The following is a 26896-nucleotide window of genomic DNA, read 5'->3' as shown; positions in this document are numbered from 1 at the left end:
AAGTTTACAAACCCTTGATTTCTCAATACTGTGTGTGGTTACCTGATGATCCATGAATGTTTGTTTGTTTTGTGATGGTTGTTCATGAGTCTCTTGTTTGTCCTGAGCAGTTAAACTGAGCTCTGTTCTTCAGGAAAATCCTCCAGGTCTTGCAGAAATTTCAGTTTTCAAGCATTTTTGCATATTTGAACCCTTTCCAACAGTGACTGAATGATTTTGAGATCTGTCTTCATACTGAGGACAACTGAGGGACTCAAACTCAACTATTAAAAAAGGTTCAAACATTCACTGATGCTCCAGAAGGAAACACAATGCATTAAGAGCTGGGGGGTGAAAACCTTTGAACAAGCAGATGATGTGCAAGTTTATCTTATTTTGTTTAAAGATCATATTTTTTTCATTTAGTACTGCCCTTCAGAACCAACAGAAGATACTTGCATGTTTACCAGAAGAGAAAAAAGTATAATTTACCCTGTTCATCCAATTCAAAAAGTTTTCACCCCTCGGCTCTTAATGAATCGTGTTTCCTTCTGGAGCATCAGTGAATGTTTGAACCTTTTTTAATAGTTGAGTTTGAGTCCCTCAGTTGTCCTCAGTGTGATAAAATGGATCTGAAAATCATACAATCACTGCTGGAAAGGGTTCAAATATGCAGAAGTTGCTGGAAAACTGATGAATCTGCAGGAGCTAGAGGATTTTTCTGAAGAACAGAGCTCAGTTTAACTGCTCAAGACAAACAATAGACTCATGAACAACCATCACAAAACAAACAAACAGTCGTAGATCATCCAGGTAACCACACACAGTATTGAGAATCAAGGGTATGTAAGTTTTTTTATCTTGTGGACTTTATGTAAACATGTGTCTATTCAGGACAGTACTAAATAAAAATAACATGCAATTTTCATGATCCTTCTTATTTTGTTTTAAATGATTAACATTTTTGCATATTCTGCAAGGGGTATGTACATTTTTGACTGTATTTAAATATAAATATTTTTATAATTGTGTCCATGCAAGTCTTATGGGAATTTCAAGCGCTCAATGGATGTCACTTGCCCTCCCTTACTGACATCTCAATCAACTTCAATATGGAAACACACTCAACTAGAGTCCGTATAAAAGCATTCTGTACCTCATTAATAGCTCATTATTGGGCAGGAAGCCCAACGCTAGCCCCTGCCAAACAGCTGCCCTGAGGGTTTCCCTCCATTAGGACAGTTTCACATGACGAAAGAAACTCACAGATGTGGTGGAGACAAAGATCTTCATCTTAAGGTGACAGTATCCATGCCAGGTCATTACTGACTAGAGCTGCAGTTTTTAAACATTCCCACATCCAGAGTTAACAAACTGTATTTTCACAAGCAGGTCTTGGATCAGCATGGATGTAGTACAGAGTGAGCAATTGTTAGCAGCATACAGCACTGGTCATTAATAGAGGTCTTTGTTTTATGCATTATATACTGTGTAGTTGTGTCTAGTTTATATTTAATATTTACATTTAAATATGCAGTACATAGGTTACGGAATTATTTCATTGTCACGTCCGTGACTCAGTGAATTATGAAAGCTTGTTTCTGACATGGAATAAAAATTTAAAAAAGGTAATTGCAACTTTTTATCTCACAATTCTGACTTTTTCTCGCAATTGCGCATTTACCTCTTGCAATTCTTGCTTCTTTTTTTTTAGAATTGCAAGATATAAAGTCGCAATTGCATGAAGTGCGTAAAAAAAGTCAGAAGTGCGAGATGTACAGTCACAATTGTGAGATTTAAAAAGTAAAAATTCAGATTTTTTTCTGAAATTGTGAGATAAAAAAATCCGAATTGTGAGATAAAAAGTCAGAATTATCTTTTTAGTTTTTTTTATCCCGTGGCAGAAACAAGCTCCCATGGTGAATGTTCTGTGTTAAATATAAGTTTAACTCTATAGACAGCATCCATGGCATGTAGAAAATTAGTTACAAATAAATTAAAAACAATATAAAATATGAATAAAATTAAATATATTGGTAAAAACAAGCAAAAATCTTGTTTATGGTAATGCACTTACAGTGAACGAGTCTAAAGTCAGTTATTTTAGACGTATAAATGTAAACCCGATTCTTGTTCATTTTTTCAAATTGAGGAATAATTCAAAACGATTTTCTGTGATAATCAGCAGAATGTCAGATGTTGTTGATTGAGCTTGTACTGACCCTTAAACATTCCTTTAATATCACGTAATCGATAGAAAATTAATGTTTATAATTGTATGTTTAAATTGGCAGCAAATATTTGACATATAAATCTCAGATGATTTATGTCTTCCTGACAGAACATTACTGAAATCAAACACAGTTGTGTCCAAAGAAATCAAAACAATGAATATTTTGGACAGGCAGGAAGAATCTTAAAGCTTAATTTGAAAGACGAGTTCTATTCTTTGAAAACAGAATGTTCCGTGACATCATTCTTCATTCCTTTCAGCACCTTTGTGATGTTTAATTGTCCTTTACATCCAATCTTTAGTTTAGTGTTCAGTATTGATATTTGCTGAACCCTGTTTGAGCCACACTCGCTTCTCTTCATGTCTGGATTTCACATTTATCCCTCATAACACAAGATGTCATCATCGGCCTCTCTGTAGGATCCGTCGTGTGTAATAATCTTAACCGTAAGTTAGAGTTGGTGAAACCACATGCTGCGATAGACTGAACCATTTCCAGTGGTTGTGGAAATATCAGCAGCTGCCCGGAGTCCTTCACAGTTTGGCCTGAGGTTCAGACGATCTCCCGGTTTACTGCATTGCAGCATGAGAAAGCTCTGCGATGCTGCCACGTTCACTGCGGAAGCTCCATGACATTACCACCACCGTGATTATCGCCGTTTAAAGAAATCTCAGCGATCACCACTTTCAGTGTTTAATGACACACGGTTCATCTGCATCAGATCTTCATCCGGAAAGTCAACATGAAGGCAAAATTCAGCCTATTTACTTTCCTAAAACACATCCCTGGTCTTCATTAGTACACTTTTTTAAAGAAAAATACAGGTCAAAAGTTTGGAATTTTTTTTATGTTTTAGAAAGAAGTCTCTTCTGCTTGCCAAGGCTGCATTTATTGGATCAAAAATATAGTGAAATACTGTGAAATAATATTACCATTTAAATTAACTGTTTTCTATGTTAATATAATTTATTTCTGTGATTCAAAGCTGAATTTTCAGCATCGTTACTCCAGTCTTCAGTGTCACATGATCCTTCAGAAATCATTCTGATATGATGATTTGATGCTCAAGAAAAACCTCAATATTATCAATGTTGAAAACTGTTGTGCTGCTTCATATTTTTGTGGAAATACTCTACCATTCAAACATTTGGGATAAGATTTTTTTCTTTTAAACAATCATTTGTTTAAAGCAAGGAGGCATCAAATTGATCAAAAGTGTCGTTTGTGACATTGTTACAAAAGATTTCCATTTCAAATAAATGCTGTTTATTGAACTTTTTATTCATAAAAGATGGTTTCCACAAAAATATTAAGCAGCACAACTATTTTCAACATTGATAAGATAATAATTGAAAATTCAGCTTTTACATCACAGGAATAAAATGTACAATTTAAAATAACTGTTCTCTACTTCAGTATATTTCACAATATTATTGTTTTTATTGTATTTTTGATTAAATAAATGCAGTCTTGGTAAGCAGAAGAGATGTCTTTAAAGAACATTAAAACATTTTAAAGGTGCTGTATGTAATTTTTTGACTGAACTAAAGCATAAAAATACCATAATCTGTTTTCAGATATTTACATGTCACGTTCACATACTCTCTGAAACCAATGCTCCAGCCAGTTTCTTTTAGGGCCCATTTACACTAGTGCGTTTTGGTTTTTGAAACGATGCTGTAAAATGAAAACGATCATCGTCTACACTGGCGTCACGGCTAAAAGCGCATGTCACATGACCGTTCATGCACACTGGGCATGTGTGTACAACAGTTGCCTCTTGTGCATGTAGGTAGCTGCAGTATTTAAAAAAATGCAGAGTTTAACTAAACAATGGCTGCAAAGATTGCAGTTCAGTCTCCATGTTATTGTTTACACGGTCGTCAAGGATACGCAGAGCGAACATGGCCAGCCACACCATCGTTTTTTTAAAAAGTCTAAGTTTTGGTCCATTTATACTGAAACAAAACCCCGGCGTTTTCAAAAGTCACAGTTTTTTCGAGGTTTGAAAACGCCGGCGTAGTGTAAACGACAGGCGTAACCGTAGCAAAACTTGTTTTAAAACGAAAACGCACTAGTGTAAACGGGGCCTTACTTTGAAATGTGCGTTCCGTGATGGAATGCCTGTTTTTGTTTTGGTCTGTGTGATTCCACCCACTTCCAATTTCCCCAATAGTGTTTTGACACCGCGGGTTGCCATTTGGCTGAAAACACAGCCATGGAAGCCAGCCAACTGAGTCAAAGATCATAGATTCTACCCAACCTAAAAAGCCTCGCCATCCTTCTTAAAATCTTTATGAACAGGAGCATATTAAAACTTAGGATTAATATTAAGATACATATTAAGAACTTAAAATGAAGTCTCCTTGCCTTCCATTGTCAATTGCGCTCGTTTCTGTTGCTTGTTCTCAATCTGGCAACCCATGTATTTTAAATTTGGACTGCTATACCTTTTTCAACCACTATCTGTCAGTATTACACACTGCACCTTTAATTATTCCAAACTTTTGAACTGTACAGTATATTTGTAACTTTGCATAATCTAATTACTTTGACACATTATAAAAGTAAAACAGGTTGCAGACGGTGTTTCATGTTGACTTTAAAAGGTCATTTGATTGAAACTGATTGGCTTTATGGAAGCTCACAGCCATCTGAATCATGATTGGCTTCACTTTGCTGGTGGTTGGTCGTCATCAGTGTTTGATCCTTTGAACATGTTGTGACGTTGTTGCACTGTTACAGATGTGTGATCTTCTGCCTGTGAGGTGTGATTTGAGTGGCAGGCGATGGTAAGAACTCTGGGCGTATCCGTTTATGTTTTCTGAGCTCAATCTGTGTGTCTGAAAGCTTTCTGCACAGTGCCTGTTTAACCCGACTAACAGCAAGTTAACCTGCATGACAGCCTGCCTAACCAGTGTTTTTGTGACATGTCTTAAAGGCATAGTTCACCCAAAAATGAATATTGTGTCATCATTTACGCCCCCTCAGGTTGTTCCAAACCTATATGAATGTCTTTGTTCTGCTGAACACAAAGGAAGATATTTGGAAGAATGTTGGTAACCAAGCAGATCTCGGCCCCCATTGACTACCCTAGTATTTATTTTTCCTACCATGGTAGTCAATGATATTGTTTGGAGGATATATATATATATATATATCCTCCAAATATCTTCCTTTGTGTTCAGCAGAACACAATTCATACAGGTTTGGAACAACTTGAGGGTGAGAAAATGATGACAATTTTCATTTTTGGGTGAACTATCCTTTAAAATAGAATACCAGCACATGCTTTCTGCGGCTAAACATGTAACTCCCTACCCATGAACCTCAGCTGCTTCTGCAGGGTCAGTTTTAGGTGTGCCATAGATACGGTGTTATTTAACATTATTTATTTTTTTAAAAATAATCTACTGTTTTACAGTTTGGGGTCTTTTTTTTTTGTTGCTAAAATAAATTTTTATTACATTTATTACATTTTTTACCGTTGAACTTTCTATTCAACCAAGAATCCTGAAAAAATGTATCACGATTTACACACATTAAATATAACATTTCAACATTGATAATAACAAGAAATGTTTCTTGAGCATCAAATCATCATGATTTCTGAAGGATCATGTGACACTGAAGACTGGAGTAATGATGCTGAAAATACAGCTTTGATCACAGGAATAAAATTACACTTTAAAATATATTCAAATATGAAAAAAAAATTATTATAAATTGTAATAATATTTCAGTTTTTTAACAGTATTTTTCTCATATTATTGCAGCCTTGATGAGCATGATACTTATTTCCTAAACATAAAAAAATCTTACAGACCCCAAACTTTTGATCAGTGGTGTATATTTATCATGTTTGGATATTAATGATGTATAATATTAGTATTGTTAATGGTTAAATATAAATACTAATTTCATTGAAAGGCTATATCACAACTAAAAGCATTATTTTCATACGGTTACCATTCAATAAAATAATATTAATATCGTTGTTAATAATATAATATGCATTTTGATATCCAAAACACATTCAAGTGCTTCTTGTTCAGTTATACATTCATGGTTTCACAAATTTTGCAGGTTTTATGGTGGAAACTAAAATGTTTTCTTTTAAACACCTAAACGATGCATTATGATTGCACAGATGGAGATGTAGAGGAGAGATCTTTTATGGGACCAGGGCTGGATCTTGTCCCGGAGCTTGAGGAGGATAAAACCACGGAAACACCCTCAGAAGATGAACGCCAATCAGAAAACACCGCCCTGTGAGGAGGGGGGCGGAGTTCGGTTTTCAAACAGCAAATTGAAAGCTATGTTCGCATACTGCACCGTATATTCCTACCCTTTTTAAGGATGTGAAAGTATCCAAACATTGTCACATGACCTCTTTATATACTGGTTACCTCATGAATAAAAGTCGTTATTAAGCATTCTTCAAGTTTAAGTAAAACGTCGGTAGCATGATCAATGAGTCAAAACAGTTTCTTCTAGTTCAAACGTCACACTGGTAATGGAAGGTCAAGTTGATGCATTGCATGGTGGGATACGGTACCCAGCAGTGTGCAAATATAGTAGGTCATCTGGGTATTCATATAGAATGTATGCAAAGTATACATACTACATACAGTAAAAATAGTACAGTAGTATGCTATTCCGAACATAGCCACTTTAACCTTTGGCGCCTGCAGAAAACAGTCAATTTATACAAGAAACAAAAACACTCTAGAAGATTCCAGTAGTCTATCTGTCCTCACAATGCTGGCACATTGTACCCATATACCGGGAAGTAATCAGCACGCACATATTAACATGCCCTTGATTTCATTCACAAATGGCATAAAGCTGATTTGGGTTCTAATCAAATATGAATGTCTTTGAGTTTTGTGGTGTTTTGTGTAACAAGCATTATATATGTGCCTTGAAATCACTGAGTTTGTGTGGCTGATATCCCACACTCTTCATGTTTTTGTTGGTTATCATGGTGAATGTCATTTATTCAAATTTATTTAGTTTATTTTCTCTTTTAATAATTCAAAAATGACACAAATTGGATTCAAATGAAAAATAATTATTCAGATACTATTCATTTGAAACATATAATTTAAGTATTTTTCCTGGGGTGCAATACTGACTGCGGTGTAGTGTTACAGCATTATAGTCAGTTTTCTATTCGTTTATTTGTTCTACAGGGTTTATTTTAGTGGAGGATACCAATATCAATTTATGTGATTCATCCATCCACAGTTTTTGATCCACTAAAATAAACCCTGCACATACTATTATGAAATTCTCGAAATGACCAAAGATGTTCTTAAATGATCCTGTATCAGAGCTTTAGGGGGTTGTTTCATGTTGTATGCAATGCACAAACTGCACTGACAACATTAATGTGAATGAAAGGATTTATGGATCAGTCAAGCTCAGGAACCGTCAGCTAGAAAGCCAAAAGTCATTCATTCCTTTCATGAGGGAATATGTGTATTTTATTTCTGTGGTTATGTTCTCTTTAATAGGCTTTCTTAATTGTACATATTGATTTTTTTTCCCCGTTTCTCCCCCTTTTGTATATCTGTGTGCACATTTCCTGCCTCTGAATTTTTGTTTTTCACATTCTCAGTGCCTCAGATGAACAAATGTTGTAAAAATTTATTTTTCTTTCCAACACAAACTTTCTTTCTGATTATATATCTAATAAAATGCTCAATTACAGAAGCAAAATGGATCTCAAAAGTTTTTTTTTTTTTTAACTGTTTAATTTACAGAAACATCAAAGACAAAACAGTTCAAGCTAGGGTAGGCAGTGTTTTTTATAAACACTTTTTGTTATACTGGTTGAAATTCTCTTCAAATCCTGATAGTAATCAATAATAGACATGGTCTAAATAAATAAATAAATTATATATATATATATATATATATATATATATATATATATATATATATATATAAAAAATACATTTATCTGATATAAGTCCGAATGCAATGGTAGGATGTCTTACTGCCTCAGTAAGTCACCGACAGCATTGGGGGCAATAAATTACTTGTAATGCAAGTTACATAATCAGATAAGTAAAGTAACGCATTACTTTTAAATTTACAACTAAATATCTGAGTTACGTTTTCAAAAAAGTAACGCAAGTTAGCTTTCCCATGTATTTTCAACTAGCTCTCTTGTCGCCATGTTGAGAGAAATCATGAGTAACTGCAGAAAAAGTAACGTATGGAAAGTAATGCATTACTTTCCATAAAAAGTAACTAAGTAACATAATTAGTTACTTTTTTGGGGAGTAACGCAGTACTTTAAAAGTAACTTTCCCCAACACTGATCACCGAGCACCACCAACAAACAGCAGTTGTCTTTTACAGATCCTCCTGAACCAAAAACAGCAAGCTTACGCTGTGTTCAATCCATAATCATAATTCCTGTTATTAAAGGTGCAGTAAGTGATTTCTGAGAAATGCTATTGATATTAGTAATCACCAAAACAAACATGCCCCTACCCAAAACGACCCAAATTCACAAACACGCTATGCAACACAGGCACCTCCTCCCAATAAGTGTATACGCCCCTTACTGCTGATTGGCTATAAGTGTGTTTTGGTGCTCAGGTCTGATCCACTTTTAAACAGCTTTTCTCAGAAATTGCTTACTGCACCTTTAAGAGATGGCAACATGTGACATTCCCGGAGCGGTTCATGTTCTCAGACTTGGTTTATTGCATTTCTGTGTCAACACTATCAACGCCGAAATGAATCTGCAGCAGTCAGGTGATACATGTTCATTATTATTGTCATGTAATGTGCTTTGTGACATGAGGTATTTTACCCTTCGCCAGAAGATTGATTGACAAGCGATCTACCCAATCATTACGCCAAATCCGCCATTTTGTCCGACAAAGCAGTCAGGAGTTAGAAGATTAACCTTGGTGGACTTGAACTTGACAAATGTTGTGTACTACGGACGTCTTTCCGCAGTTTAAACAACATTCCTTCTGATGTTCATTCATGTTTATTTGATGCTATAAATTAACTAGTAGAAACTAGCAGGAAGAGATGATCGGTTCACAAGCCTCTTGAGCTGAGGCGCTACAGCAATCTTTCATGACACATTAAAGAGACACAAAACGCTTTAGAGATGCTCTGAAGGAAGAGTAGGATCTTAGGCTTTCATTAGCTAGCTTGCTATTGCTAGCCTCTCAGAAGTTGCCTACCCTAGCTTTAAACTGTCTATCAAAAAAGTAAAAACTGATTGATGATAAATAAATATGCATTTTGGTCAATTCTTAATTACATATTCCCATGAAGTTTTACTTTCATATCTGTCACAATAAACAATCCATTATAAAGGACAAGTGACTATGCCCAGTAAGCGATGAGAAACACCGCCACTGACATACAGACGATGAGGTTGGCGTTTACCAGGTGTCTCATACTGGGCTCTTCCTCGAGGGAACATATTGGAGCCTCTGGAGGAGGAGACATGGGCTTCTTTCCTTTCTGCTTCTCCATTCCACAGATCCAGAACAGAGCAGATTTCAGTTTAGAGGAGCCCGCTTCACTGGACACAGAACTACAGGAGTCTGGTGAGAAACACAGTGCTCAGAATTACATCTACACATATTGAAAATGAACATTAGTGACCTGCAAGAACATAAATAATGCATGTAGACACTTTTTAAAACAGGAACTGCAAAAATAGCCCAATGTCATTTGCCACTTTTGTGACTTCTATTTAATGCAATCATGTTCAGATATTAAGTGTGATGTAAATGTCAATGTTTTTTGGATTTAAAAGTCTAAAGTATGACAAAAAAGTAAAAAGTATGAGATTGGAAGTCAACTGACAAAAAGCTAAAATTATGATTAAAAAGTCAACTTTCATTCATAATCCTTTTGTTTGTGTGTGTGTGTGTCAGAATTTAGACTGTATATCTCATATTTATAACTTTTTATTTATGAATTTTACATTTTATATCATCAATATCCTTGTATTGATTTACCAAAGCATGATTTAATGAGATTATGCAATGAAATGATTTTCAGATATGAAATGTGAGGATAATGTTTTTAAGTCATTGTATGCTGAAATATATTTCATGTTCTTCAGATTTTTCACATATGGAGATTTTTCTGATCCCCTCCCCCACCCACCCATATAAATGCCTTAAAAATATCAAATGACTTTGTCTCCATCTGCTGGATAACTGGTCTATTAAAGTCAAAGAATTAAGCATAAAACTGAGAATAAATCAGGATAAACTTGACAATTTTACAACACTTTGGCAAACCATTGGATGTATTATTTATCCTAAAGCAGATTTATCCTAAAGCATTGGATGTATTATTTATCCTAAAGCAGATTTATCCTAAAGCATTGGATGTATTATTTATCCTAAAGCAGATGTTTCTGTCCCTGTTTAATTAAAATCACAACATAATGCAACAAATGCATGTGAAGTGGAAAGGGTACCTTCTTTCAATTCATGTGCATCATTTTCTTTGTCCTTTGTGTACTGTGTGGCGCCTTCGATCGTGTAGAGATCTGAAGCCACAACCTCTCCGCTTTCTTTCACAGGATCAAAGCGTGTGTACCACGTCAAACGACTGATCTGAAAAATAACAAGCCCTTTATACAGTACGTGTTTGTATTCTCAAGCATTTCTGAGTGCAAACTATGTTTTTTGTGAAATTGCAAATTGGGTTAGTGTTGGTCTGTTGTGTGTGTGTGTGTGTGTTAGCTTACCTGCTCTGGTTTGGGCCTCTCTGTAGCCAGACTAACACACACCACCACAATGAGTGTGAGGAGAGTGAGAATGATGGAGAAGTACAGGAAGTGAACATATTTGATGATGTCAGGCCTGGTGTCGCTCTCGTAGCACAGCGGTGTCGGATAGACGAAATCCAGAATCATCCTTATACAGCCCACCACCATTCCCACTATCAGACCCCAGAATGCACCCTACACAAACATCACAGGGAAAAAAAGATCAGATGATGTCTTTATTATTTATTGATAATATATATAATAAAGTATATCATATTTCCTCAGAAACTATTTAAGAATTCAATGTATATAAAGTGCGTACATAATGTAGTGTGCACATATGTGTGTGTGTGTGTGTGTGTGTGTGTGTGTGACTAAGTCAAAATTATGTGATAAAAACTTGACATTTTTACAGAATGTCATAATTATAAGATAAAAAGTTTATTCATGAAATAAAAAGGTCATAAAAAAAGTAGAAATTATGAGATAAAGTCTAAATTATGATATTGTCAGTTATAGAGTTACATCGAAAGTTGACATTGTGACTCATAATTATGATAAAAAGTTAATTATGAGATAAAAAGTTGACAACACTGTCATAATTATAAGATAAAAGTAGAAATTACGAGATGGAGTCTAAATTGTGACTGTTATAATTATGAGATTAAAAAGTTTACATTAACACAATTATGAGATAAGAAGCCTTGATTATGACGTTACAATTATGACAAAAAGTTAAAATTATGAGAGTCAATTATGAGATAAAAAGTTGAAATTATGACAAATGAAAATTGACATTATGAGAAGTCAGTTATAACAAAAAATTGTTCATGGTATAGACTTTTTGTCATTTCTCTTTTATATCTCATGATTTAGTATGTCAATTTTAACCTTTATCTCATAATTATGACTACTTATGTCAAAATTATGATTTTCCAAAGGATTATTTTTAAGTGTCAGAAATGGGTTTCCATATTATACAGTGCATAGTATAAGTTCATATACAGTACACAGGTTCTGCTGTAGCTTTTGAACCATTTTGTTGGCGGAGGAAAAATAGCCAAAGCAAATGGCAAAATATCTTTAATATCTTTAATACTATCAATTGTGTTGGTCTTGATACCCACTGTGATTACTATTGCAGAATCCCAGTTGCAATGATGCTATATGTATTTAAATATAAAACTCTCAATGCTTGATTGGTTTTCTACCTTCTCATTGGTCCGTTTCCAGAAGCATCCCGCAAGGAAGATGACCGTTATGGGGGGCTGCAGGTACATACTGATGGATTGGATGTAGATGAAGAGCTGCCCACCCTGACTGGCCTGAACTAGAGGAATCCACAGCACTGACACCACCACTAACACCAGCACAAACACTCTTTGACATGGAAACACACACACATAAACAGCAGTTGAAACTTTACCAGAGAGAAAATATGTATTAAGTATTTGTAGAATGACAATACTAGATTAATTAACCATAAACAAAAGCTCTGTTAAAAGAAGGATTTTACTGGTTAACAGCTTATAACTATCTAGCTGGCCATCAACATCATAAAATGTTGATATTTGGTTGAATATAGGTTCTGTTCAATATCAATTTGGCAAAGAATACCGACACAACTGACATCGATATTTTGTTGGTTTTAAAGGTGCCCCTAGAATTCAATATTGAATTTATATTGGCATAGTTGAACAACAAGAGTTTACATTACAGTACATGGAAATGACATACAGTGAGTCTCAAACTCCATTGTTTCCTCCTTTATATGTAAATCTCATTTGTTTAAAAGACCTCCGAAGAACAGGCGAATCTCAACATAACACCGACTGTTACATAACAGTCGGGATCATTAATATGTACGCCCCCAATATTTGCATATGCCAGCCCATGATCAAGCCATTAGACAAGGGCAGAACGTCTGGATCTGTGCACAGCTGAATCAACAGACTAGGTAAGCAAGCAAGAACAATAGTGAAAAATGGCAGATGAAGCGATAATAACTGACATGATCCATGATATCATGATATTTTTAGTGATATTTGTAAATTGTCTTTCTAAATGTTTCGTTAGCATGTTGCTAATGTACTGTTAAATGTGGTTAAAGTTACCATCGTTTCTTACTGTATTCATGGAGAAAAGAGTGCCGTCGTTATTTTCATTTTTTAACACTTGCAGTCTGTATAATTCATAAACACAACTTCATTCTTTATAAATCTCTCCAACAGTGTGTAATGTTAGCTTTAGCCACAGAGCACTATCAAACTCATTCAGAGTCAATGTAAACATCCAAATAAATACTCTACTCACATGATCCGATTCATGCAAGCAGCATGCATGACGGACATCTTGTAAAGATCCATTCTGAGGGTTATATTAGCAGTGTAAACTGTGTTTATGCTGTTCAAGGCAAGCGCGAGCTCCGTGGGCGGGGAGCGTGAGCATTTAAAGGGGCCGCAACCTATATATCGGTGCATAGTTAATGATGCCCCAAAATAGGCAGTTAAAATAATGAATTAAAAAATATCTATGGGGTATTTTGAGCTGAAACTTCACAGACACATTCATGGGACACCGTAGACTTATATTTTAAAAAGAAGTTCTAGGGCACCTTTAAGTTGTGGCAAAATTCAATGTCAACATCATGCTAATAAGGTATGGTAATTAAAACCCAACATCTGCTAAACATCATAATGTTAACGTCCACACAACGTTAAAATATAACATCATTAGACGCTGATATTTTATTGCCATTGTTAGGTTTTGGCATCAACATGATTTACATTTCCAAACAAAATTCAACATCTTTCCAAAGTTGGAGGTTGACATCGACCCAATTTTCAATTTCAACCAAATTTTAATGACTGTTCAACGTTGGAGTCTTTCTGACATCAAATTAGCGTCCAGCACCAGCTGGGTACTTTTAAATGCAAATAGGCTCTTTACAGGCTGGAGAAATGGATGAATTTGCCTTTAAAATGTAATGTGTGTAATAGCTTGTTGATGTCACCTTCCCACAATCATGAGCTCCCACTCAGAGGCAGTGTGGCGGATGTTTCTCCACAAGTCCATGGTGAAAATAGTGCTGGAACTGTTGAATATGGAGGTCAAAGAGGACATGAGAGCAGCCAACATCACAGCCATCATTAAACCCCTCAGACCTGGACAAAAACACATGAAGAAAGTGATTCAGCTCAGCCAGCTGATCTAGAAACTGAATACCTTAAATATTTACTGAATCTTACTAATACCTGCAGGAAGGAGCTCCATGACCAGTTTGGCATAAGCAATGTCTGAGCAGCCCACGGAATTCCCACAAACCTGTTTACACACATCCGGGTCTCCACAGCCCACCTCGTCTACAATTCACACACACGTTCACATGCATTTCAATTGAACAATTTGTTCATTTAGAGACCTCAAACTTTGGTGTTTGCTTCAGTGACGCACCTGGGTAAAGTATTCTGCTGATCATGCCTGGAATCACCATCATGAAGAAGGGCAGGACTTTGAGGTATGCGGCGAGCAGAGATCCTCCTTTAGCATGCAGAATGTTTTTGGAAGCAAGCGAACGCTGCACTATCACCTGCACACAGGAACGACAACAAAATATATTGTTTGGAAGGTATGTTGTTGCTAGGCAGCTGCTAAGATATTATGGACCATTACAGGGTGGTATCTAGTCTATGAGTTCTAAACTAGATAAAGCAGCATTTCCACCGAAATTACCCTGAAAAATTTGTTTCAGGAACTTTATTCCGTAGTACTGCACATGACCCGCTGGCTTCGTCCTCCGCATATAAGTTTAATAAAGCCTGAACCTCATGATCAGTCCATCGGTCATATTTTTTAAACTCCAATGTTGATTCAAATAACTGTACGCACCACAAGAGATTTTTAAAAATAGTGGTTGAAATAAAATGCTGCATGAACTCAACCAATCAGCATGTTCAGCACCCAAGTCCCACCACCAAATGTTCCTGAACTTTGAAAAAGTACCACCTCGAGAGCAGGGACTTTCTGAGGGGGAAATTTTTTTACCCGAAACTTCATTTAGACCCTGGTTCCTGTGGTCGAAACACACCGAGTACCACCCCAAAGTCCCTATAGTTCCTGGGGAAAGTTCCTGTGGTGGAAACATGGCTATTTACACTAGTTTAGAACTACCCTTGTGAAGATGTATACTTTTAAGATGTGCTACATTTAAGACTAATGTGCACATTCAATGCACTACTTCTTCACAAAAGTAGCTAGAGAGGTGGAACTAGAACTTCTAGTCAGATCAAGAACTTCAGTTTAGCTACCTAGAACTAGAACTCAAGGTAGACCTAGACCCTCTAAAGCAAGAACTTAAAGATAATGCATTTAATAATAGTGTTCAGTCAACACTGCTGTTGCTTCACCTGGTCAGAACACCAGTACCACATGGAGGGCATGGACATGCCCAGGATTACTCCCGGCCAGGGCAGGTCAGAGGTCACAGGGTGACGGAATATGTGAAAGGCATCATCACGAGGGATTCCACAGGTGGTGTTGGGCACTCGGATGGAGGGAATAGCCTGAGGATACTTGTCCAGGACAGCCTGAAATCCTCCAACCTCTACAAAACCTGACATCGAGAAGAAAAAAAAAAAAGTATATTACTATTGTATAAAGGCTTCAGAAGCTCAGTCAATATGATTGTCATGGTCACTCACTGAAGCCCATGAGGATCAGGGCCCCGACCACCATGATGACAGTCTGAATCGCATCGGTGTAGATCACTGCTGCCAGACCACCTGGGACCACATCAGTCAAGAAATGGTTTAGCAGATTGTAAGACTTCCTCACTTCTAGGATTAAAGGGCCGTCCACAACATGAATGATAACCAAAACTAGTGATGGGCACTTTTGAAACAGCTTTATGAACCTTCAAAACTTATGCAAACCATTCGTTTCGAACCAGTGATTCAGAGCACGTTTCAAACTGCCAAAGTTAGGCGATTTCATTGAACGAGGCTTTGTTAAATCTATAACTATTTCATAATGTTTTGAATGTCAGTCTCTTTGAACCCATGAACCAATGTCTATATAGTTTTTATCTAATCTCGGATCAGTTTCATAAAATTGCCAAAGTTTAATGACATTTGTATAGTAAAAAGGAAGAGTTGTTGTAGTAGTCTCTTAATGGCCTGATTTACTAAACCCTTAAACCCAGACATTTCATATTTAATGGTATTTGGGTTGCGTTTTGGGTTTCGTTCAGATTCGCAGGAGTCACCAGCGCGTGGCATTTCGAGCACTTCGAAACAGTAAATCAGTATGAGAATAAACATTTGAAGTTTCAAAACACTCAGGTTCTCCTATCACCAACTTTGTATAATCATTCTAATTCTATTAGAATAGAGGGATCCAAACTATAACAATAACTACACAATGGAAATATATCGTTAGTATCATTTTCAGAACAATTTTTTTTCCAAATGATGATTGATAAAAACATTGACAGCCAATCAGAACCCAACAAGTTTAAAAAGCTCAAGCATTTATGGCGTGTTTATGTTGCAGTGCTTTGGTGTGAACAGCCCTTAAGAGTAATAAAATATCCGACCCGCGATGGTGTACAGAGCCGTAATCCCGAGAAGCAGAACCACAGCGAGGTAGATGTTCCACTGCAGAGCTTGCTGGATGAACACAGCTCCAGCATACATGTCCACCTGCACAGAGACACACACACAGATCTATTCAAATCTGATTACAAAATCAGTTCTGTTCATTTTTTTTTTTTTATTCAACATACTTACTGATATTTTTGTGAAGATGTAGATAAATAGATATAAAACACAAAGAAATAACTGTATTCTTTTGCCACCAAATCTTTTCTGTAAATACTCAGGCATTGTTGTGACCTGCAAAGTAATGGAAAATAATACTAATTTATATAATTTGTTTTTATTTTACACTAATTGCAAAAACAACTAGAAAAGGACAGTTGCATGTGGATACACTATATAGAGTCCAAAAGTTTGGGGTCAGTAAATAAAATAAAGAAATTATTCATTAAGGATGCATTAAATTGCTCAAAAGTGTCAATAAAGGCATTTACGATTTATGTTCTATTCCTCAAAGAATCCATTCTACGTTTCTACAAAAATATGAAGCAGCGCAACTGTTTTCAACATTGATAGTAATAAATGTTTCTTGAGCATCAAATCAGCATATTAGAATGATTTCTGAAGGATCATGTGACACTGAAGACTGGAGTAATGATGCTGAAAATTCAGCTTTGCTATCACAGGAATAAATTACATTTTAAAACATATTAAAATAGAAAACTGTTACAAAATGTACAAATATTTCACAATATTACTGTTTTACTGTATTTTTAATCAAATAAATGCAGCCTTGGTGAGCAGGAGAGACTTTAAAAAACATTTAAAAATTGTACCGACCCCAAACTTTTAAGGCCGCCTGTTGCTTGAGATCTGTTAAATGGACTAAGTGTACGTAATACTGTATTAAATCTGTTGTTTTCTCACCCTTGATGCAATATAAATGGGTAAAAATAGCCAGCCCAAGAGCAGCACCATCAGCATGCCCTGCAAATGAACATGAGAAGTTAATCTCTGAGACATTAACTATATTACAACACAAGGGCCTGTTGATGTCACTCATTCCCTTTGGCTTTTTCCATAATGCACTCTATAATGTGGTATATTCAGCAAATCTATGTACTCTCTGTCTCCTAAATCGTAGATATTGTGTGCTCACGTTCCATTCATAAGCAGTGGCACCGATACCAGCAGCTGCCCCAGAGCCTGCGAGCCCAATGAAGTGACCACTGCCCACGTTACTGGCAAAGAGAGAGGCGCCCACCTGCACAACATGATAGAAGATGGAAAAGATGTGAGCTTGAAATTACAATGCATTTGTTAGGGGCCGTTTACATGACACCGTTTTCAACTAAAAACAGAACACTTTTTATGCATTTTTGGCAGTTCATTTATACGACAACAGTGTTTTGGAGGGGTTTCAAAGTGCAAGTTTTTGAAAATAATACTATTACTGTTCAAAAATGCAAAGGAAAAATTTGCACATCATTGTCATGTAAACGTACCCTAAGGTTCATAGCTTTTTTTACTCGCTTACCGGCCACCAAGTCATGTTTTTGCCAGCAAGAAAATATCCATCCACTGTGCTCCTCTTGGTCTTCCACATGGACTGTTGGGTGAGCAAAGGTTATGAATATGCCATATAAAAGATGTTAAGCCATAAATGTGATAAGTAACACATTTACTGGAGTAATATTTTGTCACTGTGAAATGATATAGCACTGCATTTCGTCTTTGCAGTAAACTTACCCACAAGCCCACTGCCAGAACCAAGAGGAAGTAGATGACAAGCACCACTATATCCGTGGTGGCCAGGGTGGTCGGCGGAAATGTGCCCTCGGTGGTTGGGGAAGGAGACACATCGGGATACTCAGTGGTAGCCATGAGGTCAAAGGTCAAGGAGTTTCTCAGGTGTGTGTCGCTTTAAAACAACAGATGGTGGATAATATCTGTATCACAAACAATTTGACAAGCACGTGATTCAGTGTGATGATATCAAGACTTTATGTCTTCACTGATTACACATTATCTAGCCTGTATTCACATGTTAATGCTTGTTGTGTTTAATCAGATACCGAGTATAAGTTACAACAGAGGAATGGCAAATGTTTTCCTACAGAGTGTAAAACTGAAATGTTAACTTCTAAGAAAGGACCACAGGGAAGATATTTCGTAAAACTCATTTCATAAAGCACAAACAGAAATGGGATTCTACTAGCAGAACTCACATTTGCTGATCCAAATTTGATAAAGAACCCATACAAAAGACCATATGCTTCTTAACAGATCTATGTGATTTACTCTATGTGATTTAATCAGTTTCACTCTCAACATAAGAGAGAAATACTGTATATACAAACATGCATACAGCAGCCAGCATGATATACATTTTTCAGGTTTCATTGAGCTATAAAGTTAGTGGTATTATGGAGATGAGGGAATGAGACGTTGTGTCTGAGCTGACCCTATAGTGAAACAACTTTCTCCTAGAAAAACTGAACACAATGGGAAAATGACGTTCAAGTGCACAAAATAGGGGATTGGTACTTATGAAGCTGTCAGAGAAACACTGTAGCTGGACACCGCTGTTCAGGCAGCCAAACAGTTGCCGCAGAGAAACTTAAAGTGAAAGTGACGTGATGTGTAGCCAAGTATGTTGTCCCATACATGGAATTTGTGCTCTGCATTTCACCCATCCAAGTACACACACACACAGCAAAGAGTATTGAACACACATACATTGTGAACATACATCTGGAGCAGTGGGCAGCCATTTTTGATGCGGCGCCCGGGGAGCGTTTGGGGGTTAGGTTAGGGCCTTGGTCAAGGGTTACAAGTCCGACTTTCTAACCGAGGGGTTAAGAAACACATTCCTTAAGCCTCCCCAACCCTGTATCCTTAATCAAACACACCTGATTCAGATCATCAGCTTATCAGTCGAGACTACAAGACCTGAAATGGGTGTGTCAGACAAAGGAGACATGCAAAATGTGCAGTGCTGGGGAGCCTCCAGGAATGTGTTTGGGAACCCCTGCTCTAACCATTGGGCCATGATAATAATAAATGATAATAAAGCAGCAAATTTCAGTGTTTATGAAGTAGCAGAACTGAGGCTGAACTATGCCAGTCAGGTGACCTCTCCAGCCGCTGCAGTGAAGTGATAGGGAAGCGGTGGGTCTTGGCGCTTAATCAACTGAAGTCAAACTGTGACAAGGAAGCAGTGAATCCCTGTAAACTAACACAGAATCAACTGCAGTGGAACCATGTGGTGTCAGGAGCCAAAACAGTGACTAAACAACATTTATGAGGATCAGCTATAACCTGATGTTTTAGAGGTTTTACTTAACTGAGTGGGCTAAGCACCGGCAGTGCCTGCAATGACGAAAGTCTAGCAGACCTTGTTGAAACACCGCATCCAAGAGAAGAGAAGGAGTCAAGTCCTTCTCTACCCGCTCCAAACGGGACTTGAAATGGCATTGGCGAGTGAGGTTTACATGCACAACTCTTACTAGCTTGCATTCGTCACACCTAAACTGCTGCTGACAAAACAGCTGTTATGGACTTCCTATCATAAAACTATATTTCCAGCATCTGAGAAGCTAGCGAAAAAACTTCCAGACTATGGAATCTGGTAAAAGTGTTCGGAGAAGCCTATTCTGCTGCTAAGCATATGTCTTCAATAGATGTTCTGCTCACCCATGCCCATGAGTGAGCTTGAAACCCTATCAGGCATTCCATGTTCTGTGAACTTTAAGCCAAAGCCATCACATCCACAATCCAATTGAATAGCCTCTGCTTTGAGAGCTGCACAGAGAGTCTAAACTGCCTAGTGTGCTCTACATAAATACGCAGAGCACATACAGGGCAAGAAACTGCAAGGGAGGGGGGTTGTCCCTGGAAGCAGGTTAGCTTGGAGCAAAAGCCGATATAGGTATAACCTGGGCTGTGAACAACGTTGAGAGCACCTTAGGAACATAACCTTTTCTTAATTTGAGAGCAACTCTACAGTCACTCGGGCTAAAAACCATGCAGGACTCGACTAAAAAAAGTGCAGATGTTCATTCACTCGCTTAACTGATGCGAGTGCAAGCAAGCACAGTCTTGAAAGAGAGCACTTAAGGCAGGAACACACCAAACCGACGGTCTAAGTTTTCTCAGTGTGTTCCGCACCGTCGGCTGAAGTTGGTCCTCGTCGGCTTTATTTCAGCCAATTCGAAATGTTGAATCGGCGTTGGAGCTCGTCGGTCCGTCAGGCCATCTGATCATTCTGATTGGCTGTTCAGCTACTGCCGAAGTGGTTCGGAAAGGCATTTTATCTCACGCAGGCGCCGAACTGACGTGCTACTTGGCCGTCGGCTGTTTAGCGTCGGTTTGGTGTGTCAGGGCAACTTTGGACACAGGCGCTGCCGACGTGAGTCAACCCCACAGTCTGCTGTCGTCGCCACTAGTTCGTCGGCTTGGTGTGTTCTGGCCTTTACAGCGAAGCCAACTGGAGTGGCTCAAATGGGAAGCATCTCGAGACTTTCAGATCTAAAGCCAAATCCCAAGTGGTGATTGTAGATGGGCAAGCAGGGTTTAGCCATCTCATGCCATGTAAAAATGTACGTATACTTTGAGAGTAGAAGGCCGCCATCTAAGCACTCCATCAAGAATGGAATCAAACAATTCACAGGGTCCTCATTTCTCAAGCTGGACCAGCTCTCAAAGACTTTCCATTTATGAGCACAGAGGTGCCAGGAAGAAGGGGCTCTGGCTCTTGCTTCAGTACTTTCAGTACTTCAGATTGAGCACCCCGCCTGAGAGGAGGTCCCTCCTCAGCAGGATGGACCAGGGGATAGGCATATGATGGTGACAAGCCATTGTAGCATCTGTATACTTGAGCATGAAGGGTATACAGTTGAGCATACTCTTAAATAAAGACAAAGTGATTGACTCGCGGCAATTCACCAGTACTGTAGTCCAGAATTCTATACTAGTTACTGAACGATACTCAGATTAGCAATGTCAGAAAACACCTGTGATCTGAACATGAGAGTAGACATATTTCAGGTCCACTGATATAATCCAGTAACTTGGCCAATATGCATGAGGGTCTGTTTCAGTGTGCTCATTTAAACTAATGCTTTGACAGTGTGTGATTTGGTGGTCCCAGATCCAAGATGAGAAGGGAACCACTGTCTTTGATGGGGCCCGGACAGTGGCCTGTCACACTTCTGTACAACATATAGTAACAGAAGCCGAAGTAGTTTCTGCTTAAGACAAGGCAACCAAAGGCTGGGAACTGATAATACTGTGAGAGTGAGGAAGAGCTGGAGCTATGAAACTGCTGCACTTTTTGTGTATACATATATACTGACTTAATGCACTGCACAGTGGAACAGTCAGAACATACATGAAGGCAACTATTGTTCTCGTTGCCTGCAACGAGCAGGGGGACGTGAAAGAAACAAGAGAGCGGACAGTCTTGCTGTCGTCGTCATGAGATGAGAGCAAAGTGGTGATATTGCTTACGTCACAGCAGCGATGAGCTACTGGACCTAGTTGAACACCATGGGTTGATGAGAGCAAAGCGACGTCAGTGCCGGTGCTATAACCTATATCACAGTACTGCTGAGTTACCGGGCCTGGATGAACACAGTGCCTGATTTACAAAAAAACAGCGGCAGTGTTGGTGCTTTATCCATCACAGGACTTGTCAATATAATGTCCAAATATCAATAAGGTACAGTCATGATGGAAGTAATTACAGATTGGGAGTGCACTTGTGAAAGGTGGGCTTGCATCAAAATAAAGCCCTGTTACACTCCCTGAGAAGGGGATATGTTGGGAGGTTGAGTGGCAGAATCCTATTATAGCTCAACACACTCTCTGAATGGACCATGATCAGTCAGTCATCAAGATCATTTAGCACACAAACTCCACTAATTTTAGAAGGGAGAGAGCCACGTTCATACATTCCATGAATGTACACACTCATTGTAGGAATTGCAAATTGGTTCTCTGTGCTCATAAATCAATTTTGTGATGAGGACTATCTCAATATAGAAGTAGGTACTCGCCAGATGGGTGAGAGAAAAGAATTCTGATACGGAAGCACCGTCTTTCAGCTTTGTTGTACAGCACAGTGGAACAATCACAGCACAAAGACAACTAGTGATCTCAACGCCCGCAATAGGCAGGGAAACTGAGAGGAGTAAGACAATGGGTAGTCTTTACTGTTGACCATTCCACAACGTTATGCGGCACTTTCCTTGTGTCAGGAACGGATGGCATTTTGGCCACAAGTTCTCTGGTTTTGTAGCTGGCTCAGGCTCTATGCAAGAGGCTTGATAACCATCGTGCAGAGGAAGAGTGCTAAAAGCAGCAGCATAGCCAATGTATTTTTATAGGAGGGCTATGAGAGACAGCATTGTCAGTGTACGCAGTGGCTAATGTAAGTAACACAGCCAGTGCTTATCATAGAAGTGCTTTGTGCTCTGAACACGGCAGACTTCTCTGAAGTGGAGGGCTGCTTATATTGTGTGAATGAGCGAGCAACTGGGGCATTTTGTGCTTTATACAGACGGGGGGCTGCATATATCAGCTCCTAAGATTCACCGGAGCTCATCCTCGTCATCTTCTGACAACGCAAAAGGTAACAAAAGAGGTTACGAGTTCCAACGGAGGGGCAGAGACTGTTGAGGCAAGCCGATACTGACTTGGAGCAAGCTGCCTCCGGCTGCTCCTTGTTCTGTGGCGGCGGAGGGTGGAAGCAGTTCAGCGGCCAGCTTATCGTCAAAGATGGTGTCGATACGGAGGTGAAGGATCCTGACACTCATCACTTCACAGTGAGGATAGCCATGTCCTTCCAGCACTGAAAGAAATAGCCATTCTTACCAGAACGCATGCAGGGGAGTGGTAATCCAGGTGCTGTCCGCTGGTTGGAGTAAATCTCATCGGCGAGTAGCAATTGGCTTTCTGAAGACAGAGCAGCTGTCTGAAGGAGAAAGATACTGAAGAAATTCCATTCACCGCCGCCTTACATATGGGGAGCATTCCCGCCCCTATTTCACGTGCTTGAACGTCATCGGCCATTGTGTTATAATGGTGTTATTCCAATCAGGCTTTAGTATCTGACATAGCGTTGAGGGACCGAATTGAAAGGGAACTGTATTGATAAGTGTAGTTATATATAAGGTTTGTAAAGTTGTTTTTAAAGGTGTTGGGGAAAAAAAACAGCATTAGTAGTAGCCCATTATTAATTACTAAATTTTCTTACTGACATTAATATCCATTAGTGTTCACGTATTCACCTTAAATATAATTAACCCCCACCAAAAATAAAACAAACAAGCATACTAACATAATCAAAAGTGCTTTTTCAGCCTGAAGAATTAAACAAAGCTGAATCAAAGATTTTAAACACTTTTTCAGGAGGAGTACAATTACTTGAACACATATGGCCATTACAACATAAACTAATAAAAATAAATAAATGAACAAAACTAACCTGAATAACGGGTCAGAAACAGTCAGAGGTCTCTATCTAGTGAATGGTCCATTCAAACAGTAGGGTCTCCAGTGAACGAACCCAGAGTTTCTCTCAGTACCGTAGAGATGATCCCTCTCCGATCAAAGGGGTCAAATTCCACTTGCCTTCATGTAACACTACACGCTGGTTAAAATGTAAGGGCGTTTTATTACCAAAACAGTAATGACAACAGAACAATGTTGCAACATCACTTATACAGAGTTACTTAGTAGAGGCGCCAACATTTATTATACATCATACATTACAAAAAAAAGGAAAACAAACTCTGAAATAGCCATCATGTCATTTCTCAAATGATTAAACAAATGTAAAAGTGCTGTACTGCCCTGAAAATGTTCATAACTCTAGAAGTTTGTGTGCTTTTTTTGCATCACCACCAACCATTAATTTGTCTTCTATGGCACTTTAAAGATGAACTCATTCAAAGCTAAAACTCTTCTTTGGGGTTTCCCATCCACGATGAGAGCATGAAATTAGCTATTAACACTGTGAAACATGCCCTAAAAGTAAAATACAAAGCATGTAGGAATGGTTACATTACTGACAAACTTACAATAATGACCCATAAATTAATTTAACAGTAATCAATAGCAGCTATGAAATGTGCTGTGATCATATGGTAAAAACATTTTCTGCTTTTATATTACAAGCCCCTGGTTCCTTACATTTAGTTGTAAACACAAAAAGATGAGCAAATTTCACCATTACACAATTAAAATGATAAATATTGCCATAAAAATATTTTTATAAGTGGGAAACCAGTCAACACTCAACCATGTGTGATATTTTCACAATTTTTACAACTGGATTGTTTAATACAATCAAAAGTCCAGTTTAATGTATTGAACATTCAGAATAACAATGAACAGAATGATACAAGAATAATATGATTCACTATGGTAGTAAGGAATTAAAGCAGATATAAAGCAGCACAAAAGTTAATTTTTCATTAAAAGTTAATATTTAAAAATAGCAAATGCATATAGTGAAATCATAATCTAGCTCATCATTGTTTTCCTTAACTAGTAAAGCAATATATCAACTGCTGCTCTCGTACAATATATCTCTATCTATACAATATATCTCTATCTAAGCAATATATTGCACTTAAACATTCTGCATATCAGGAATGACTTTTTATCAGTTAAGACATTAGTTTAACAAAATACCTGTTTTACAGTACAATGACCAACTAACAATTCCGAACCAAGTTGTTTAAATACATTTAAGCAGAATTAAGACACATTGTTAAAGCACTTTTCTCCTAAGCAATATATATCAAGTCAGTCAAATCTGACGCTCACAGTCCTAATTACACTTTACATTAAATATATCTTAACTGCACTTATTATGTTTACAAATCCACTGCAAAATGTTTGCTGGCAATTCTCGCCCCAACTTTTAACTCGTCCATTTTACAAGAGGCAAAAACATCTTGGTTTTTGAGTGCCAAGAACAAACAAGTAGTCCATCTTGTAAGTAACATCCTAGACCAAATGTTTTAAAGCCATATATATCTTTTTTCCCTCCGCTATTTGCTCTACAACAGAAGCTTTCCTGTCCGATCTGTGCCTGAGTGTTCATCAGTATAACTTACCAGGACTCTGGTGCTTATGCATTATATTGTTACTGTACACATGTCCTTGGAATTACCATAAGGTTATCACTAAATCAGACTGGACAGGAGTGTATGTAAGTGAGCGTTTATGTACTGTAATTCTGTTTGCCTCATGTTGGGTGGTTTCGTCACCAGGCTACAGGAGAGGCTGTACGAGGGCTCCTGGGACTGCGTGGAGGGTTTTCTGTGGTCTGGATATCACTCAAAGCCCTCTAAAAACAATAACAACAACAACAAAATTCATATATAATACCTATAAAATGCATACTCCTCATCCAGACATAAGAATTATCATAAAATCTGATCATTTACACTATTAAGGCAAGAAACTGCAGGCAACAAGATTTTGAGATTTTGGTCTGTTTGGCTTTTCATAAAGTGTTGTTTACATACTAATGGAAATAAATTATTCAAAATACTGCACTTTTTCTATTTGCATGTGTAGATTTTAATTATACTACTTTTCTTTTGTTATATTATATCAGGCTGTTTTCTCAAAATTAGTTTTTCTCCAGCACTGAGCCAGAAGTCTTCATTTCAGTAGCATTTAATGTATATTGTACTCCAAACTACAGTTTTATCTATACTCTACATGTGAACAAACAACTCTGTAAAAACCTTCAATTTACCTGATTTTATACAACACTTTATTCCTAAAAACATGGTGATTTTTCATCTTGTTGAGTGTATTTTCTTATTTATGATAAAAAAAGATGCCTTCTGTAAACATTTAACTCTAATATGTCAACGAAATAAAACATGAATTTTGAACCCGGCTTTATCAAATGTTCAGTTTTTTTGTTTTGGACAAATATGCATCATTTGCATATTTAAACACAACATTTCAGAAAATGTGTTATACAAAACAAATGTTGTCAATTCTTAATGTAATCAGTCAACTTGGGAAGTATGGTGATTTATTTTAGTTACATTTTTACCCTATACACCTTGGGTACGTCGTTTTAAATAAATAAAAAACACAGTTTTTAACAATGAAATTCATGCCTTTATTGTGCATATTTCAACTTTTATTTCTTTGGATATGACAGTGCATCAGCTATGTTCTTTGTGTCTGACTTGTAATGGACATTAATGTTAATGTTTGGTAAATAGGCAAGTTGTGTTTTAAGTGAGTAGAGCACGTCTAAAAACAGCTATAGAGAGCGCCCA

At 37.6% G+C, this 26896-nt stretch overlaps 3 protein-coding genes across 7 annotated transcripts in view; 1 reads left to right on the top strand and 2 right to left on the bottom strand.

Moving 5' to 3' along the window:
* Positions 1–8053, top strand: part of arhgap17b (Rho GTPase activating protein 17b) — a 41484-nt gene extending 33431 nt beyond the window's left edge. For 2 of the 3 annotated variants that reach the window (XM_067381472.1, XM_067381470.1), the window contains one exon: positions 6364–8053. In XM_067381472.1, the coding sequence (XP_067237573.1) occupies positions 6364–6488 (125 nt within the window). In that variant the 3' untranslated portion in view covers positions 6489–8053. Of the gene's footprint in view, positions 1–4958; positions 5006–6363 lie in introns of all 3 variants that reach the window. The other variant, XM_067381471.1, reaches the window with a different exon arrangement.
* A 120-nt stretch (positions 8054–8173) lies between these two features.
* Positions 8174–24201, bottom strand: slc5a11 (solute carrier family 5 member 11). 2 transcript variants are annotated; one of them, XM_067381473.1, is made up of 16 exons: positions 24067–24201; positions 18327–18526; positions 18115–18186; positions 17737–17841; positions 17505–17564; positions 16770–16874; positions 16577–16682; positions 15684–15764; positions 15390–15595; positions 14437–14572; positions 14238–14345; positions 13997–14147; positions 12195–12363; positions 10963–11178; positions 10690–10828; positions 8174–9799 (listed from the first exon to the last, which is right to left on the bottom strand). In XM_067381473.1, the coding sequence occupies exons 2-16, from the start codon at positions 18459–18461 to the stop codon at positions 9576–9578; spliced, it is 2013 nt and encodes a 670-aa protein (XP_067237574.1). In that variant the 5' UTR covers positions 18462–18526; positions 24067–24201; the 3' UTR covers positions 8174–9575. The 2 variants fall into 2 exon arrangements, with proteins under 2 accessions (XP_067237574.1, XP_067237575.1); XM_067381474.1 differs by having other exon boundaries at positions 18327–18498.
* The window catches only part of grid2ipa (glutamate receptor, ionotropic, delta 2 (Grid2) interacting protein, a), a 32576-nt gene continuing 29879 nt past the window's right edge, over positions 24200–26896 (bottom strand). For both annotated transcript variants that reach the window (XM_067381468.1, XM_067381469.1), the window contains exon 24: positions 24200–25938. In XM_067381468.1, coding sequence (XP_067237569.1) covers positions 25855–25938 — 84 coding nt within the window. In that variant the 3' untranslated portion in view covers positions 24200–25854. The remainder of the gene's footprint in view (positions 25939–26896) is intronic.

This window comes from Chanodichthys erythropterus, chromosome 3, assembly GCF_024489055.1.
Source record: "Chanodichthys erythropterus isolate Z2021 chromosome 3, ASM2448905v1, whole genome shotgun sequence".
NCBI classification, from domain to species: domain Eukaryota; kingdom Metazoa; phylum Chordata; class Actinopteri; order Cypriniformes; family Xenocyprididae; genus Chanodichthys; species Chanodichthys erythropterus.
This window is presented reverse-complemented; position numbering and strand designations above follow the sequence as displayed.